A 19,917-nucleotide genomic window follows, 5' to 3' on the forward strand; every position below is an offset into this window, starting at 1 on the left:
GTTGATGTATCATAGGGAGGCTCTACACTAAAAGTCCAAAGGTTGGTAAAGTGAAAAACTGAAATTACCATTATACATAATGAAAAAAATCAAAGGCAAACCTAATTTCAATCCATGGGACTATTAAGGATGTCAGCAACAGTTAGAACTGGACATGGAACAACAGACTGGTTCCAAATAGAAAAAGGAGTTCATCAAGGCTGTATATTGTCACCCTGTTTATTTAACTTATATGCAGAGTACATCATGAGAAACGCTGGACTGGAAGAAACACAAATGAATCAAGATTGCCGGGAGAAATATCAATAACCTCAGATATGCAGATGACACCACCCTTATGGCAGAAAGTGAACAGGAACTCAAAAGCCTCTTGATGAAAGTGAAAGTGGAAAGTGAAAAGGTCAGCTTAAAGCTCAACATTCAGAAAACAAAGATCATGGCATCCAGTCCCACCACTTCATGGGAAATAGATGGGGAAACAGTAGAAACAGTGTCAGACTTTATTTTTCTGGGCTCCAAAATCACTGCAGATGGTGACTGCAGCCATGAAATTAAAAGACGCTTACTCCTTGGAAGGAAAGTTATAACCAACCTAGATAGCATGTTCAAAAGCAGAGACATTACTTTGCCAACAAAGGTCCGTCTAGTCAAGGCTATGGTTTTTCCTGTGGTCATGTATGGATGTGAGAGCTGGACTGTGAAGAAGGCTGAGCACTGAAGAATTGATGCTTTTGAACTGTGGTGTTGGAGAAGACTCTTGAGAGTCCCTGGGACTGCAAGGAGATCCAACCAGTCCATTCTGAAGGAGATCAGCCCTGGGTGTTCTTTGGAAGGAATGATGCTAAAGCTGAAACTCCAGTACTTTGGCCACCTCATGCGAAGAGTTGACTCATTGGAAAAGACTCTGATGCTGGGAGGGATTGGGGGCAGGAGGAGAAGGGGACGACAGAGGATGAGATGGTTGGATGGCATCACTGACTCGATGGACGTGAGTCTCAGTGAACTCTGGGAGTTGATGATGGACAGGGAGGCCTGGCGTGCTGCGATTCATGGGGTCGCAAAGAGTTGGACACGACTGAGCGACTGATCTGATCTGATCTGATATAATAACTGCACAGACATTCAACCCTCAACTGGAATTATCAGCTTTTATTCACTATGGTTATTTAACATATATGCAGAGTACGTCATGTGAAATATCAGGCTAGATGAAGCACAAGCTGGAATCAAGACTGCCAGGAGAAATGTCAATAGCCTCAGACATGCAAACGACACCACCCTTATGGCATAAAGTGAAGAGGAACTAACGAGCCTATTGATGAAGGTGAAAGAGGAGAGTGAAAAAGCTGGCTGAAAACTCAACATGCAAAAAACGAAGATCATGGCATCCAGCCCATCACTTCGTGGCAAATAGGTGAGAAAAAATGAAAACAGTGACAGACTTTTACTTTCTTGCACTCCAAAATCACTGCAGATGGTGACTGCGGCCATGAAATTACAAGATGCTTGCTCCTTGGAAGAAAAGCTATGACCAACCTAGACAGCATATTAAAAAGCAGAGATATTACATTGCCGACAAAGGTCTATATAGTCAAAGCTATGGTTTTTCCAGTAGTCATGTATGGATGTGAAAGATGAACCATAAAGAAGGCTGAGCACCAAAGAATTGATGCTTTTGAACTGTAATGTTGAAGAAGACTCTTGAGAGTCCCTTGGACTGCAAGGAGATCAAACCAGTCAATCCTAAAGAAAACCAGTCCTGAATATTCATTGGAAGAACTGATGCTGAAGCTGGAGCTCCAATACTTTGGTCACCTGATGCAAAGAGCTGACTCATTAGAAAAGACCCTGATGCTGGGAAAGATTGAAGGCAGGAGGAGAAGGGGACGACAGAGGATGAGATGGTTGGATGGTATCACTAACTCGATGGACATAAGTTTGAGCAAGCTCCAGGAGTTGGTGATGGACAAGGAAGCCTGGTATACTGCAGTCCATGTGGTCACAAAGTATCAGACATGACTGAGCGAGTGAACAACAATTCACTGTGGGGCCAGCATGTTCTATGGTAACTAGTTACTAGTAAAACAGATTGAGGGATTTGACCCAAAAGAAAACTGCCTTTTAAATACATTTGTTGCCTGCTCAGAACCAAGCATTTCATCCACTAGTAACACCTCCTAAAGACACTCTCTTCCAGAAATTTAGATCATAATTACAGTACAAAAAAATTAAAGTACAAAGTACACTGTTTTATAAGAATTCCATCCAACCAGGGGAAAAGACCAAAAGGTTTGTACGGCAAAACTAATCACTAAAGATCAACCAAATGCATAGGAACTAAGTACAAGAATTTAGAATATATACTGTTATAAATAATGTCATTGAAAAACACTAAAAGAAGTAGTAGGAACACTTCTATGTGGAGTAATAAATCAGCACAGTCTGGAAAAAGAACCATTCTTCACTAGCACTTGTGTGATTCAGTTTCTGTCTTCAGAACTACTGCTCATAATACCCCCTTTTTTCTGATTAATGTGGAAATTTTACATGAATATGTTTTGTTGCCTTGTAATTAATAGTTTTCCTAAGGTTAAAAGGGACTTGGTGGAGAAACAGACCACAACATATTTCACAGCATGAATAAATTTACAGTAATTCACGGCAGGAGGGGCTGTTAGAAAAATATTGTGAGACATTTCAACTGTGCTGTGAATGGGAATGGGAACTGTGCAGTTCAACTTCCCAGCCTTGCCTACTGAGCTCATTCAATCACTAAGGGCAGAGGAGAAAGAAGAAAGGATATTCTTTCAAAATGCAAAAATGACAAACATTTCAATGGAAACTGCAAAGTGCTAAAATATGAAACAATTTGGCTGGAAAAATATAAATGTTTAACTCATCTCTACTTAACTGACATATCTTGGACATTATATAAAATATCTAGTCCAATCTGATCATTAATATAATGCAGTTCATGCATTTATTAATTGATCAATTCAGAAAACATTAATCAAGTGACTGTTATATTCAAGGGATACATCAGGCACCATGGAGGATGTGTTTTTGCTTATTAAGTGGAGCGAATTTGGGGACTTACCTGGTGGTCCAGTGGTTGAGAGTGTGCCTGCCAAGGCAGGGACACAGGTCCAATCCCTGGTCCGGGAACTAAGATCCCGCATTCTGCAGGGCAACTAAGCCCATTCACTGCTAAGCCAGAGTTCTAGGGCCCATGAACCACAACTAACGAAGTCCGTGCACCTAGAGCTTGTGCTTTGCAACAAGAGAAGCTACCACCATGAGAAGCCCATGAACTGCAACGCGGAGTAGCCCTCGCTGGCAACAACTACAGAAAAAGCCCTCATGCAGCAACAAGGACCCAGCACAACCAAAAATAAATTAATAAATATTTTTAAAATGTAGAGAATTTGTTCATCATATAATGCTTACACAGTTCAGTTCGGTCCAGTCGCTCAGTCATGTCCGACTCTTTGCAACCCCATGAACCACAGCACGCCAGGCCTCCCTGTCCATCACCAACTCCCCGAGCTTGCCCAAATTCATGTCCATTGAGCCGGTGATGCCATCTAACCAACTCATCCTCTGTCATCCCCTTCGCCTCCTGCCCTCAATCTTTACTAGGATCAGGGTCTTTTCCAATGAGTCAGCTCTTCGCATCAGGTGGCCAAAGTATTGGAGTTTCAGCTTCAACATCAGTCTTTCCAATGAACACCCAGGACTGATCTCCTTTAGGATGGACTAGTTGGATCTCTTTGCAGTCCAAAGGTCTCTCAAGAGTCTTCTCCAACACCACAGTTCAAAAGCATCAATTCTTCGGTGCTCAGCTTCCTTTAAAGTCCAACTCTCACATCCATACAAGACCACTGGAAAAACCACAGCCTTGACTAGACGGACCTTTGTTGACAAAGCAATGTCTCTGTTTTTAAATATGCTGTCTAGGTTGGTCATAACTTTCCTTCCAAGGAGCAAGCGTCTTTTAATTTCATGGCTGCAGTCACCATCTGCAATGATTTTGGAGCCCCCCAAAATAAAGTCAGCCACTGTTTCCACTGTTTCCCCACCTATTTGCCATGAAGTGATGGGACCGGCTGCCATGATCTTAGTTTTCTGAATATTGAGCTTTAAGCCAACTTTTTACTCTCCTCAATGCTTACATAACGCAATACTAAAAGGGGAAGTTTTTAAAGAAAGCCCACCTTACAAAGAAATTAAATCCCAATAGCTCTTTTTTATTGAAATTAAAGTATTACCAGTTGCAAACCAAATGCAATGGCCATAGTTACTAGCAAATTTTGGGGTTTACAATGATGAAATACATAAGTCCATACTCCTGTGAGTTACTCTTAGAGTTAGCTAACAAGTTTCATTAAAAAAAAAAGTGGCAATAAGATAAACTCCATCCATTGTGTTTAATCTGTGACTTAAACACAATAGATATATAGATATGTTTTAAATGTTTGCTGAGGGTGAGACCTAAAAGAAAACCCAACTGACCATTAATCCATGTTTTAAATAAGACTTGAAGACTTGAGGATATTATCCAACATGGAATTTCAGAGACAGAATTTAAATCCAACAATCTAGAATAATCTGATGCTCAATCTAACTTCTCCTAAAGAATCAAAGTTGGGAAACTGTTGTGAGGAAAATTAATACGTGACTAAGCCCCAGACGTCAGTTTCTCCTTCTCAAATCTCTAGAAATTACATCAATTTTTTTTAATAAACAATCATATTGGAAAATAAGAAGCCATTGTATTGCTGTATAAGAACTATGAGAAACTGCTGAACAAAAGAAAGTAGGGAAATGAAATTAAAGAAAAACAGCACAGTTCGAAACAGACACGAGTATGTACTGCAACAAAACAGGGAGACTGCTGTGCTGACCTGAGACTGGAGGTGGACTGCAGGGCACAGTGGGGCCTCCCCTCCACCAAGCCACGGGGTTATTGGTTAAGAAAACAAGAAGAAGTGACAAGAGGAATAAGCTTTCCTCATCCCACCCTGGCCCTCCCACCTCAGGCACAGCATCCAACAATTGCTGCAGCTGCCCCCAGGTAGAAGCAATGACTACGGGAAGTTTACAAGAGAAAATCAGTCATGCTAGGTACTGAGGATACCCTAGAGATAAGATGAAACACTATATGGAAAAGGGTATTTCAATCATTAAAAAAAAAAAAAAGCATCACTAGAGATTTCAGAAATTAAAAATTGATTGGCAGAAGGAAAAATTCAGTAGCTGGAGAAATAGCTGAAGGGCAAAGTAGTGAGTAAACAGGCCCCCATTATGCAGCACAAAAGAACCAGCAGATGGAAAGTATTATAGAAAGAGTGAGAGGTATGGAGAGAGAAGCCAGAAGTGTAAATAACCATCTAAATAAATTAGAAAATTCTTCCAGGACTGAAGATGTGAATACTCACACTGAAAAAGTACACTGAATGTCAAACAAAATAAAATTTTAAATACACACACACATGCCTAGTTACACTGTAGTCACATTTAAGAATAACATGGATAAGGAGAAAATCCTAGAAGATTCTAGAGAAAAAAGAAAAGCATGGGCTACCTATCAAGAAAGAAGCATCAGGCTGGCCTTGGGCTTCTCATCAGCAATACTGAACACAGGGAAAACGTGGTGATATCTGCAAAAATCTGAGGAAGTTATCTTGAGTCTAGAATTTTACACTCAGTCAATTCCAATGAGAAGAAAAAATACAGGCTGATTTTCCACTGGGCAAGAACATGAAGATTTTTTTTTTAATTTATCTGAAAGAAATATTAGAAGATACACTCCAGCAAAAAGAAAAACCACTCCAAGAGGAAGTAGTGGAACAAAATTCCAGGACATACAAAGAAATAGTAAATCCTCAAAAACATCAAGTAACAATCTAAAAATAAAATCTCACATAATAACAATCTGAGAGAAGGGAGGTGAAAGTACAGGGAAGTAAAAGCATCTTTTCTCATCTTGTTGGGTATTCTTTCTGGATACTTACAGAAAATGTGTTTAAGTATGTGTGATAAATATTTTGGCCTTATATAATTTATAGGGGAACAATTTATAACTTTCAAACAATTAAGAAAAATAAAACAATGACCAGTATCAGTGGAAGGAAAAGGAATAATCTTATAGAAAAATAGGCAAGATATAAGTAGGCAATTCAATGAAGAATAATTGCAATGTCCAAAAAACAGAAGATACTCAATAGCAATCAGGAAAATTAAAACTAAAAAGTAATGACATACCATTTTTTTAGAGATACAAAAAATAAGAAGCTTGCTATAAGGTACACTTTGCTAGGGTGGCTATAAATTGGTAATCACTTTTCAATATACAAACCATATTAACCAAAAATTCTGTTTCCTACTATGTACTCTAAAAAGCCTTTGCATCTGTATGTATGTAGAAAGATTATGTATGAGGATACTTGTTGAAATAGTTTTGTAATAAGATGGGAAATGCCCATCAATATGGAAAATTTAACATAATCAAGATATATTCTACCATGAACAGCGGACGAGGATTTAAAAGATATGATAGATCTATGATTACTGATCTGAATGATCACAAACAAGCATAAGACAAGTTTAATATGCAAATGTAGGAAATTATTTTTGCAAAAATTTGTATTAATAGTATTTGTGCAATTATAAGAAAAAAACCTTTGGAAAGAAAGTAAAAATCAGCAGAGAAAGAGCATAACAGCTTAAGAACACATACAAAAAAGTCTGTCAGTTCCTCTTTTCTAATGTTGCTTTATGAAAAGCATTGTTGACACTGAAATTAATTTTGAATATGACCATAAAAGTAATCATTCAGTCCTAATCAATCAACCAAACACATGCCCTCTAGCAGTGGATTCAAGGCCTCACTCTTGTACACAGAGTTCATTGACTAATTTGTAGGAAACAAATTCAAAAATATTAAAAATTGACAAATCGGTCAGGAAACATTAGAACCAGTTCACTCCTATCCCTCCCCTACCCCAATCACAATGGTCTATCAACAACACATTAGGTGGGTGTATTATAGGAATGTTCTCAAGACAATATGGTCAAAAGTTAAAAAAAAAAAAAAGAATTGGTTTCAGGCAAGGGCAAAGCAGACGTCTATTAAGAGCCTTTTGTGAAATCAGAGCAGGAGTCAGATGCTTTCTCTTTCCCCTCTCGGTGGTTGCTGAAAGTGTGGCCACAATAGCCGTGGGGACTTGGGAGCCAGCCAAGTGGCCAGGTGACTCAACATTCAATTTCTTGCCCCTCTAGGCGATTTCTCTCAGTGGTACAAATTTATACCAGAATAGAGAACAGTTATCAGGAAAAGATAGATATTAAAAGCTTTTTTTTAAAGTACTGGCTAATAAAGAAAGCTGAGAGAAGTTGACAAGGGACAAAGCTTTATTCCCCATTGTGAAATCAAAGGGCCCTCGTTACAACACAAATCTGGGGAAAGGGTAACTGCTGTCTTCTAAGACTCCTCGGGGGAAGAAACAAATGCTTATCGTTCCTTTATTATGTTCTCATTAAAAATGAGCAGCAGCTATATTTTCCTTAAATAAAAATTGACTCCAAACAATAGACTCCTCTGAAAATGAAGACTTGAAAGTTTATGGTTAATACACAGATTCCCCTTGGACAAGAACCAGGTGCTACATGACAGTCTGCTGTGTCACCAGCCACTGGGCCAGAAGATCACATTTAATTGTGAACTGATTAACTGGTTGACTGATTAAAATTTCAACAGAGGAATAATATGCATATGTGGGTACTGCAGAGATATGTCCTTAGAGCCCTCGGCAGTAAAATCCTAACCAGAACCCTTGGATTTTCCTTTCTTGTAAACACACTGGCACTCACAGAGCTATTTTATGATATGGTGCCCTTTTAAATTCTGGAAGTACAAATGCTGGGGAGAGAAATGGGGGACAAGACTAAAGGAGACTGTAAATCCAGACATGGGAGAAAGCATGTTTAAGGGCACATTTGTGGCACCCCACCAAGAGACACTGACATCTGGGACCAAGACAAGTTTAAGGGAATGTTCTATATTGAATTGTATGTTCTCATGCTGCCAGGACACATTATCCCCTGGGATCCTTCCTCTACATCAGTAGTACCCAACACTTTTGGTACCGGGGATCACTCTCATGGAAGACAATTTTTCCACAGAGTGAGGTTGTGGGGAGGGGGGTTCTGGCAGTAATGCCAGAGTGATGGGGAGCAATGGGGAGCAGCAGATGGAGCACTGACCACTCGCCCAATGCCCACCTCCTGCTGTGCAGTCTGGTTTCTAATTGTGCAGTCCACAGTCCCAAGGGTTGGGGACCCCTGCTCTACATAGCCTGGGTGCCAACCAAATATATATGGCTAGTGAAGTACCACACTCTCAGCAGATACTTTTTGGATGGATGGATGGATGGACAGAAAAATGAACAAAGAAACAAAGGAATAAACAGTGTACACTTTTTCTGCATGCTTAAAATCATCCACTGATCATTAATATTCTACTTGCAAAGAATGCTCAGCAAAGCTGCTCTCAGCTACTGTACATAAACATGGCCCAACCCAGTAGAGACATCCACAGCATATATACAAAATCTGGGTAATGGTCTCTCTATCACACAATGGCAATTAGATAATTAATAGCAAATAGAACTCATTGATTTAAAGGTATATTACCACAATGGGGTATCTGCAGGTTTGCCAGTGAAATATTCTTGCTGTTTTCATCCAGACAGTACAAATCCTGAGTTTCTGGACTAGGTTTAGTCTCTTGAAGAGTCTTGATCCACATAATGTCACAGGAGCATGTAAATGGGTTGCCCACCAGGATTCTACATGGAACAAAAATGAAATTCAATCAGCCTTCTCTTTCTCAGTTTTAGCTATAAAAGTGTCTAACAAAGCACTAATAACATTATGAATTCCTTCCATCTGGCAATCTGTGGAAGACACACCCATCTTTATAGTATAACTACTTATTATTCACTCATTAATTGAACACTGATCTTCTGCTATGTGTAAGCACCTCCATAGAGGCTAAAGGATGCAAAGTGATATAAGACCTTTCAGACCCATAGGGAAACAAGATAGGAATAGAAATAACCATAATGTAGTACAGAAAACAATGTCTCATAAGATGGAGAAAAATAAGATGCCATGACAAATTTATCAGAGTTATTACACTGTTTTGAAGATCTTAAGGGAAGAAGCCAACGTTAAGTTTTCAGGAACATCAACATACTGACTTTTAACCAGGTTAGAGATTCAAGTGTTACCACTTAATAAGTTCAAACTTCAGTGGAGGACAGAGCAATTTTATCTGATCTAAAAATGAGATTATGAATACAAGACAAAAGTGTGAGTGCCAGGAGGGTATACTCCCGGCTTTCCAAATGACATGATCACAGTCCAGTTTGACTGGTGCAAGAAAGTCAAATTGGAGTAAATGTGACTGATGGAACCTGGAAGGAAGCTCTCGGACATCTCTCTCTCTCTCTCTCTCTCTCTCTCTCTCTCTCTGTCTTTCTCTTTCTATCTTTCTCTCTCTCACACACATACACACACACACAGAAAAACACACAGACACATACACACGCACGTGCACCCATCCCAACCTCAGGTTTTCTGAGAGCAGGGCAACTGAGCTACAGGCTGAGCTACTTAGCCCCTGTCAGAGGGTGTCCACAGAGAAAGCCACCATTCAGACATGCTGCCTCGGACTCCTGTGGCCTGTGATTGGTAAAGGAGGAAGTAGTCAAGAGGAAAATAAAAACCACAAGAAAAAAATCTTTAAATGCTTTTTTATAATACTCAGTGGCCTATTTAAGATGACTTCCATTTATGGAAATGAGCCTTTAAATGAGGCCATTTAAAATCATTATGTAGACTCTGCCTGGCATTAACCACAATACTTGAGATTTCCTTGAGGACAGGACCTGGGCTTTGCAACATCATTTACTCCTGTGGTTTTCTGGTTGGATTCTAAGAATCTCAGGGAATCCCTGGAGACTTTTCCAGGAGTTTCTTTGGGGAAAATGTGGTCAAGGCATATTAATTTAATTTGTGTTGGCTTGACAGCCTCCAAATATCCCTCCAACACCAAAATAAGAATTGACACTACTGGGTATGGAATATGTCTTTGAATCCACAATGTTTAAACTCCAACTAAGTTGTTTCCTGGTGTTTTGAATCCATGAAAAACTAAGAAGGAATAAAGAAGCAAAGGGATCTTCAATTATAAATACACCAGTGTTCATCCGACCACACAGCACAGGCAGACAGCTGGCTTCTTCCTCTCACACACTGAGCAGACTTCTTTTGCAGTGATGGTTAGAGCAGGTTAGACTTAATCTGTTTAGGCTTCTACCTCTTCCACTGGATAGCAGAGTCCTGGAATGCACAAACCTTTCTCCTTACATCCCCATGGCCTAATGTCATGTTAGTTTGATTTGTAACAGGCACACAGTTAACATTTGTTGAGTGACTTGATCAAATATGCTACAGGGAGAATATTGAGACATGTGAAAATGAAACCAGAATCCAATTTTTAACCCATCACAAAAAGTCTGTGCAGTGATGCTCAAAATTTTTATACTAAGTAGCTTACTCTACTTCACATGTCTTCCTTAAGCTTTGTATGCCCAGCCCTAAGTTAGAACCTAACTCAAATGGCTCAGATATAAAGAATCCACCTGCAATGCAGGAGTCCCAAGATAAATCCTTCGTTTGGGAAGATCCCCTGGAAAAGGAAACGGCAACCCACTAAAGTATTCTTGCCTGGAGAATTCCAGAGACAGAGGAGCCTGGTGAGCTACAGTCCATGGGGTCGTAAAGAGCTGGACACGACTGAGCACGCATGCATAGGCTTCATTGCTAAAATAGGCCAACAGAAGCCTCAGTTAATCCTCAACTAAACTCTTGGTGGGTTAGAAAACCAGTGTTGCCACCTTCTGGATTATGTTTATTCCAAAAGAGTTGCCACCACGTAACTCTCTTTATTACCTAACTCATTAACTTGGCATTGCTCTACTAGTGGCATCTTCTAATCTGCACAATTTCTTTGTGAATTAGAGGTGGACCCTACATCCCAGGCCACATATAGGTTAAGAAAAAGGTATTGCCTAGTACTCAAAGACCTGGTCCACCTTTGCTCATTTCTGACACACACATCCTGGGCTTTAGGGTTCTTTGCGTAGGAATGTCAACAGTTTATATTTGCTTCACAGTGACAGCACAAGAATTAAGAGGACTTCTCTGGTGGTCCAGTGGCTAAGACTCTGAGCTCCCAATGCCCGGGTTCAATCCCTCATCAGGCAACTACATCCCACATGCCAGAACTAAAAGATCCCAACTGAAAGAACTGGCAAAGCCAAATAAATAAATGAATAAGAATTCAGCACACTTGGAAATGCTGGCTATCAAAGATCAATAAATTTCTTTGTTTTTCCTATTGTTTTACAACAAAAGGGATTTAGGCATGAGGATAAATCCTGAATGCAGTGACCGACCCTGTAGGAAATCTCACAAAGATAGGTGGGTAGGGAGAGGGTTGTCTCTACTCCAGTGTTCATTAAGGGCCAGTGGGCACTGTCATTTGGAGCATAAACCAACAGTGCGTGCTGGCTTTGCCCACTGGTATTAATATTTCCTCCTTGAATGCATTTGCTCTCCATTAGGCCCTGGACAGAACAAAAACCAAACCAACGCTATGAGATGTGTAGCCATACTTTTCACACAAAACCCTTATCTTTTCCTCTCCTTTAGAAAACAAGTCCTTTATGTAAAAACATTTAAACTCATCATAAATGATACATTACTATTGAGATTTCTATTTTTTTACTGCTGAATCATACTCTAGTGAAGGAATAAAAAAAAGTAGCCCACAATTAAGAAATCGTTTTTCAACTCATTTTCAAATTTTGATATAAAAATAGATTTGCAGCATCGCTTATTTTTAAAAATACTTAATTACACTTCCCTTTGAAATTATTTTCTGCAAATGCCATACAAAATTATTACTTACAGCTCAGACAAGTCAAGGTGACGAAAATGTTTCCTAGACAAAATCGTCAGTTTATTTCGGGTAAAATTGCTGAAAGGAATCAAAAACATTAAATGTGAATTACAAGTGTACATTTCCGGAATAAAGTATTTAGAATTTTTTTTCAAAACATAATTTTATTTGATCATGGTTCCTGCCTTACTTAGATCCAGTAATCTTTTTCTTTCACCTTGAGATATCTTAGTTTTTCCTGCCTCTGCTATAATTCTTGCTTGAAAGTGGGGTTGGGGTGGGGGGTTTATAATTTTCATAATGTCTATTTTAAATCTCTTTTTTACCCAAAAGTTTCTTTTCCATATTCTGAGCCAAGTTATATACCTCCTAGAGATATTTGACTTTCTGAACAATTAATAGGAGGATTAAACTAAATTAAATTTAAAGCAAAACTCACTAGACGAAAAGATACTTCAAAAATAAAGAGCATCATGAATATTCTGAAATATTAACATGACACACAAAATTTTGAATGTTAACTGACTTTAATACATCCTAATCGAAAAGATAATACCTATTGATTAACTCCATGTGCTTGCTTCTAAATGACTTCCAAATAACCAAACGAAATTCACAATGAGAACAATAAAAACAAAATACCAGATAAACAAATAATATCTCAGATTTTGTCCAGAACAAATAGTCTAGCAACATATCATTTGAAGATTTGGACCATCCAGACAATGAAAATATGTGCTATTTGCGACTGAAAAATACTAACGAATTTACTGACATGTTTCAAATATATATATTAATAGTTTCATTTAATGAAACAGGAGTTTTAGTTTCCAGTGTTCCATGCCATGAGACCTTGAGCTGGGGAGTTCAAAGCGTTAATACTGCCAGCTGACTCCTGTGAATTTGTTTACTGGTCGAATTTATTTTAAAAGGGTGCAATGCTTGGGCCTCTAGACATGTGTTTAAATAAGTAACATGAATGTAAAACAAATATTAGCTTTTACAAAACAGCTGAGCCTTCAACAGTTTGCGATGAGCCTTTCAGTGTATGATTCCAGTTTAGCAAAGTGAGCACTGGGCTGAGAGTCAGGTAAATATGGGGGAGCTAAGAGGAGAGCAATCTTGGCCACACTGAGGCTAGTGTGTTGTATCCATCCCACAAAATCATGCGTCAGGGTCTCCTGGTATGTCTGGCCAGTTTCCTCCAGAGAGAAGTTAAGGACCAGGAGGAGCTAATATATGAACTAACACTAGTCAGTGGATGGATAAAGAAAATGCCACTTTGGCAGCTCATAATTCAAGAAGGCACATGGGCACTTCCAGCTTAATTCTGTATTGAGACTTCCTCTCATTCAAACTTCACTCACACCAAGATGCCCTCTTTCTTCTATGCTGGCATCTTTTCTCTTCACACTGAGTGTAAAGTGCTCACCCACATGAAAAAATAATCCAGAGGAAAGTTGTAAAATGTGCCCACATAAATCTTTTCTTTTGGAACGTGAATTACAAATGGGTTTCACTAGAGTATAATACATTGACAAGTTACTCTGTGTGTCTTCTCCACAGCCTGTGAGGCACACATGTTTTCATCTTCATCACAAATCCCCATTCTTCTGAAGGAAAAAAAAAAAAAAACCCTTATTTTCCTCCCAAGAAGAATGAGGAATGAGGATGCAAAGAAAGAGGACATACTCACTGTCACAGTTCCAGGTCAGCTAGCAAGCCAGCACAGGGGCAGCTGCCCTGTCGAGCTGCTAGCAGCACAGCCCAGAGCCGGGAACAAGATGAGTTTTATGAACCATACTTATTATTGGGGCCAAAAGCCAAAAGGGAGGAGGAGAGGAGGAAAAAAAATCAACAATCCTCTTACTGTTTGATTATAGAACTTGTGCAAAGGAGCTAATTAGCACCTCTGCAAAGCCCCTGGAAAACACAAATACTGGTTTTTCTCACAGTTTCTGAATTCTCGGGGACTGGGCAGGAATTAAAGGCATCTAGAAATAAACTCAGGGATCAGTCCTAGGGGGCTCCGGACAGTCAGCGTGGGGTACTAAATAAGCACAGTGTAGGAGAGGAATGATGAAAGTAACAGACAGGATCCAATCTGAATGTCCCTAAAGCCCAAAGTGAAACAGATGCTCCTGTGAATATTTTTATTTTGTTGGGAAAACTCAGAGAGATAATCAGTATATCCCAGGGGTAGAGAGAAATAGCCTTTCATACACAGATCTTTATCAGCTCCCGTACAGTCATGGTGCTGGGAGTCAACTAAGGATGCTGCTCAGGAAATCAAGGAGAACACACCAGCACCCCGAGTTCTCAGTCATAGGAAGAGGTTGAGACCCAGACTCAACCCTTCCTCCCCGCCACTTCCTAAAGCCAACTGCTGAAATGAATTAGAAGCCTCTTTCGTCATGTGACTATCTGAAGCTTACTGACACTCTGATTTCTGTCTGAATATCAGCCTGACTTCATGCTGTCTTACCATTTGACAATCACCACAAATATCAGTAATGTTTGTAGTTTGATCAATAATTAGACTTCCCAACTGTTGGCTGTTAAAAAACTAGATTATGTCCATCTCCTTGGTTTCCTATTTTCAAATGATGCCTCTTTGGGAGACTTGGACAAATAATTGACTTTAGATAAGTATGTATAGCCCAGAGAATGCCTTTAAAGTCATCCTACCATATATCAGCCTAAAAAAAATTTACAAAAGGTGGCTTTCGTTTTCATATAAATATCTTAGAACAAGGAAAGTAGGGAAAATAGAAGAGGCACAGGAGAGTCATAAATAAGTCTATTTGTAAAACCATAATTAACCATGTCCATGGGATTTTCCAGGCAAGAGTACTGGAGTGTGTTGCCATTTCCTTCTCCAGAATAATTAACCATAGCCCACTCTTTAGATCATAACGTCAGGGGAAGTGATGTAGTAAAATAGCCAGTAAAATGCAGTCATTGAGTAATTCAGGTCTATAGTCAACAGTAATGAAAATACCAGTACATAACCACCAAGGTCATTCATTACACTTAAGTGACTGCATTAGAGCATTTCACCTTTTTCCTGTGTTCAACTTCTTCTCTCTTGCTTATGTTATCAAGGCCTACATAAAGACGTCAGAATTTGTGCAGGCAAACCAGCTACAGAGATGCTGCCAAAAAGCCTCTAAATGAAACGTGTTAATAAAGTTTCTTGGAGTTTTATCACCTTTCTCCAAAAGTTTTGCATTTTAATTCTACAGACTTTATTTTCAAATTGACTTCATCATTAATGCCACCTACGAAATACGAAGGCATTGTACTAGCTTGATGAAATTAAGGTTTTTCATAAGATCAACAAATCACCATGGAGTATCCAGGCAATCTACTCAAAGAGAATGATTTCTTTTATAGACTGGCCTGAGCAACAGTCAGGGAACTGTTCTACCCAAGACAAAGAAAGAGGACAAATGTTACAAGGGATGATTCTCTCATTATATGCAAAACACATTTTATTTTCTGTATTCTTACTAAAAGAACATAGCCATGATGAGCCCTGCATCAAAATTCTGCCACTTTCTATCTGGAGACCTGATTTTATTAATACGTTTATGAAATGGGAATCAGAAAGATCCTTCCTACCAACTGTTAGAAAAATCAAGTGAGATCAAGCAGTTAAGAATTCTGCAGGTCAACTATAGACTATGAAATATATAAGGTGTTGTTGCAGAGAACCTGCAAAGCACAAGAGCAACAGTCTTCCCACAGAAATTCCTACTGAAAACTTGGGGTGTGGGGGGTGACAATCAGAGCTTAAGGGTGGGTAATCCTCTGCTTCATGAAGAAACATCTTAGGAAGGCCACACCTTATTGACTAAGTGCCATCGTCTAAGAGGATTTAACAGTAAACAACCTGAGTGATCCCACTGTCTTATTTCCATTTGACGTCAGTTGATATCACCCTGACTTCAGTGGAAGCCTTTGCTATTGTTACAATCGTCTGAACCTCTGGCATGTTTCATGATTGATTTTTCTCCACTTTTATCAATCACAGCAGATAGCTTTTGGAAAATGAAGGTTCAAAAGAGGACCTACTGTAGGAGAAAGTGCATGAGCAGTTTTTAGTTCCCTGTGAAGGCCAAGGCCAAGTCAGTTTCTTTCAATTCCACTAGTTTGATGTCTTCCAGGGAACATGTCATGAGTCCAAGGAAAAGAATCGAGAACGCTGTACAGGACATAGTTTTCACATCAGACTCCTTTCTGTTGGTCTATTGCTCTGTCCAAGATGGAAATGGCCCAGAAATTCATGAAAGGGAATAAGTAGGCTGTTCTAAGTACCCCTCTGAAGCTATTCAGAAATCAAAGCTAATGTTTCTAAGCTATTGTCGAAGCTATACTAACTTTTAAAAAGAAGATTTCTAGCTGGGAAAGGAGGAAAATAAACAGAGGAGGAAAACACTGAATAAATTGGGTCCTGGGAAACAAAAGAATCAAGCTTTACTTACATGTGCTGTAAGTTGCTGTTTTTTAGGAATGCTTTATGAGCCACAGATTTTAATCCAGAATCCACAATGGTCCTAAGAAAGTACACAATGGCGTGAATGTTAGAACTAATGAACACCCGTCCCTCTGACTATTACAGAGCATAAAAAAGTTCTGATATAAGGTATGCAAGTTCTGAGTACTCACAGGTTTTTCAGTCCCACGTAAGCTTCAAGATCATCTTCGTTGATGATTTCTAATCTTTTCTGATTTGCAATGTAACTGCAAAAAAAGAGAAAAGAAAAACAGAGTGCAAACTCAAGACTCAATGCAGGAAATCCATAAAAATTAGGCAACTTCCATCCAACCTCACCAGACTGCTCAAGGTGATCCCTCCCCACCCACCTGGCCGCACTATTTATTTTAAATACAGCAAGGGGAGGAACACTGAGTGTGATCAAGGAGAAACCATGGTTGAGCAGGTTTCATATTCAATGACAGGACCATCAGGTTTCTTATTAAATTTTTATCACTCTTTCAACTAACAAGTTCAGTTTGCCTCTCCACTCAAGGTATCCCCTGGATACAGAGGTGAAAATAACTTACAAATGCATCCACTACCTCTCAAAAGCGTTTCAATCTGTTACAGCCACAGGGATGCTGGCACCACCACACACAGGACAAGTCACATCTGTGCTCACCTTCCAAGAGTAGCAGTCCCTCCTTCTTTTTACCTCCGGAAACACTGAAGCAGATTCCCCTCCCCCTTTCTCTCCTTTCATCCCTTCCTCCAAACCCTCTCTTTTCCTGGCCCAGGATCCACTCTTTCTGCTTTTGTCAGTAATGAAATGAAATTTTCCTTTCAGGAGCCATATTTCACAAATCCCACATTGCCCTCGTGTACTCTCTATAGAGGGGCTTTCCACATGATGCTAGTGGTAAAGAGCCTGCCTGCCAAAGCAGGAGACTTAAGACATGTGGTTTCATTCCCTGAGTTGGGAAGATTCCCCTGGAGGAGGGCACGGCAACCCACTCCAGTATTCTTGCCTGGAGAGTCCCATGGACAAAGGAGCCTGGTGGGCTACAGTCCATAGGGTCACAAAGAGTCAGACACGACTGAAGCGACTTAGCACATATGCATGCAGGCACACACTCACTCTGTAGAAACCTCTTCCCCATCTGCCAGTCCTTCAAATACAGGAGTAGACAGGTAATGCTGGTTGCACAGAAAGCTCCATCCCCCTGGCTATGACTGGCTTAGAAATGTGCTGTAACCTTGACTGGACTAATGAGAAGCTTCCCTAAAATCAAAAGATGAATGCTTTGACAATGCCTTTCTCTTTCTCTGGGATCTTAGCTGAAAGATTACACAGGCTTGGGGATTCCATGAGAAATATTTCTACCACAGGGAAAGGTAATGTTCAAGAATGAAGTCAGCACACAGGAGGAAAGACAGCTAAGAGATAAAAAGAGAGACAGAACTCTGAAAATGCCACTAAAAGCATTTGGATCCACTTGTCTCTGAGGTTAGTTTTCATAAAGAAAGTTTGATCTGAAATTTCTGTCACTTGCAACCAGTAAAGTCACTGGTAATATAAACACAAAGCTATCAAACCTATTACCATGGAATTACCCTGTGCTGAAGTTATCTGAGCATCTGTCTATTCACTTTTCTTAGATCATGACCTCTTTTTGAAGATAGGTGGATCCTGTTTTGTAATTCTTAACATGCACCATGGGGCTTCCCTTTTAGATCAGTTGGTAAAGAATCTGCCTGCAATGCAGGAGACCCAGGTTCAATTCCTGGGTTGGGAAGATCCCCTGGAGAAGGAAATGGCAACCCACTCCAGTATTCTTGCCTGGAGAATCCTATGGACAGAGAAGCCTGGCAGGCTACAGTCCATGGGGTTGCAAGAGTTGGACACGACTTAGCAACTAAACCACCACCACAACATGCACCATAGCATCTAACAAAGCACCTCGTACAAAGCAGGTCTTCAAAGATGAAGGGTGGACAGACAGATGGAGGGATAGAAGAATGAATGGGCAACACTCGGAGCTCCATAGACACTCCAGGAAGTTGTATTAGAATGGATTTCCCTTTCTTTTTCAAAACATTTAAGATATATAACATCCCAATTAAGACACTGAAAACAAATATGTAACCCTACTGTTAACAACATTAATTAAATGAGAAAAAAATTGCCAATGAGGGAAAAGATATAGCATCTATAGGTCCCTTCTGCTCAATCCAAAAGAAGGAAAAAGATATCAAAATACATGGTAACTATTTGGACACCCATTTTTAGACGATAAATGTTAGAAATAAAATAAAACACCTATTTTTAGAAAACAAACTTTAGAAATAAAATAAAAAGGTTCTGAGAGAACCAAATCACACCAAAGAGAAATAATTTTAAAAGGACCCACAAAAACTTTGTCTCGTCCAAGACAGGGGAGCATCTTCTGCTTAAAGAGCGAGGCTCTCCCCAGTACCGGGAGCCTGGAACATAATAGACTTGCAGGAAGGATTCACTCCCTTCTTTGCTTCTTCACACAGAAAGAAACATTTTAAGACTCCACCCTAATTACCAAACAACAGTTTTTAACATGAGTTTTTATGAGATATTTCAAAATTACCACACTTTAGATATTTTTTCCCCAAGATTTTCAATCCACTAACATTTTCCAGTAAAAACCATAGTAACCTCCTTCTTCCAAATCACTTCCCAATAAAAAACCACATTCCAGAGAGCCCTATATTTTAATGCTTTTTTCATGCATTTGGCAGAAGAAAAGGACAAACGATGTAGGCAAGGCTTCCTTCAGAGTCACAACCAGGATTCCAGGGAACTTGTTCCCTCCTCACAGCTGAGCTGGCATGGTGGCTGTCACTGTTCTGAAATCTTCAGATTCTTCAGCTCTCTCTGCCTGCCTCGTCACTGACTGCATCAGGGCTTGACACTCAGGAGGTATTAATCAATGTCTGTGGCACAAAGCATTAATGTTTACCTTTTCCTTTAATTATTTATGCCCTTTATTTTACTGTTATTTCATTTTCATCAGATTTCCAATTTATAAACTCCCCACTTAAGCCTGGTGGGCTGCCGTCTATGGGTTCGCACAGAGTTGGACACGACTGATGCGACTTAGCAGCAGCAGCAGCAGCAACACTTGTATTCAATAAAATACAATGAGCTAAACATAAAAACAAAAGGCACTGAAGAAAGAAAAGCCAGGGAAGAGATATCAGTGAAGCTAGGAACTGGGTTTAAAACATATATTTTGGGTTAGCGAAAAAGTTCATTGGGGTTTTTCTATACAAGCTAATGGAAAAACCCAAATGAACTTTTTGGCCAACCCAATATTTGCTGGAAAAGGACCACAAGCTTAATTCTAAGCTTTCCAGTGACCAATGCCCA

The 19,917-nt window shown here is 39.6% G+C and overlaps 1 protein-coding gene across 3 annotated transcripts in view; it reads right to left on the reverse strand.

Annotated features, from left to right (window-relative positions):
- NTRK2 (neurotrophic tyrosine kinase, receptor, type 2) overlaps positions 1 to 19,917 on the reverse strand; it is a 406,992-nt gene that overhangs the window by 353,808 nt on the left and 33,267 nt on the right. For all 3 annotated transcript variants that reach the window (XM_010840046.1, XM_010840047.1, XM_010840048.1), the window contains exons 2-5: positions 16,703 to 16,777; positions 16,519 to 16,590; positions 12,041 to 12,109; positions 8,695 to 8,849 (exon numbers count right to left, since the gene is read on the reverse strand). In XM_010840046.1, coding sequence (XP_010838348.1) covers positions 8,695 to 8,849; positions 12,041 to 12,109; positions 16,519 to 16,590; positions 16,703 to 16,777 — 371 coding nt within the window. The remainder of the gene's footprint in view (positions 1 to 8,694; positions 8,850 to 12,040; positions 12,110 to 16,518; positions 16,591 to 16,702; positions 16,778 to 19,917) is intronic.

Source organism: Bison bison, unplaced genomic scaffold (assembly GCF_000754665.1).
Source record: "Bison bison bison isolate TAMUID 2011002044 unplaced genomic scaffold, Bison_UMD1.0 scf7180017864141, whole genome shotgun sequence".
Lineage (NCBI taxonomy): Eukaryota > Metazoa > Chordata > Mammalia > Artiodactyla > Bovidae > Bison > Bison bison.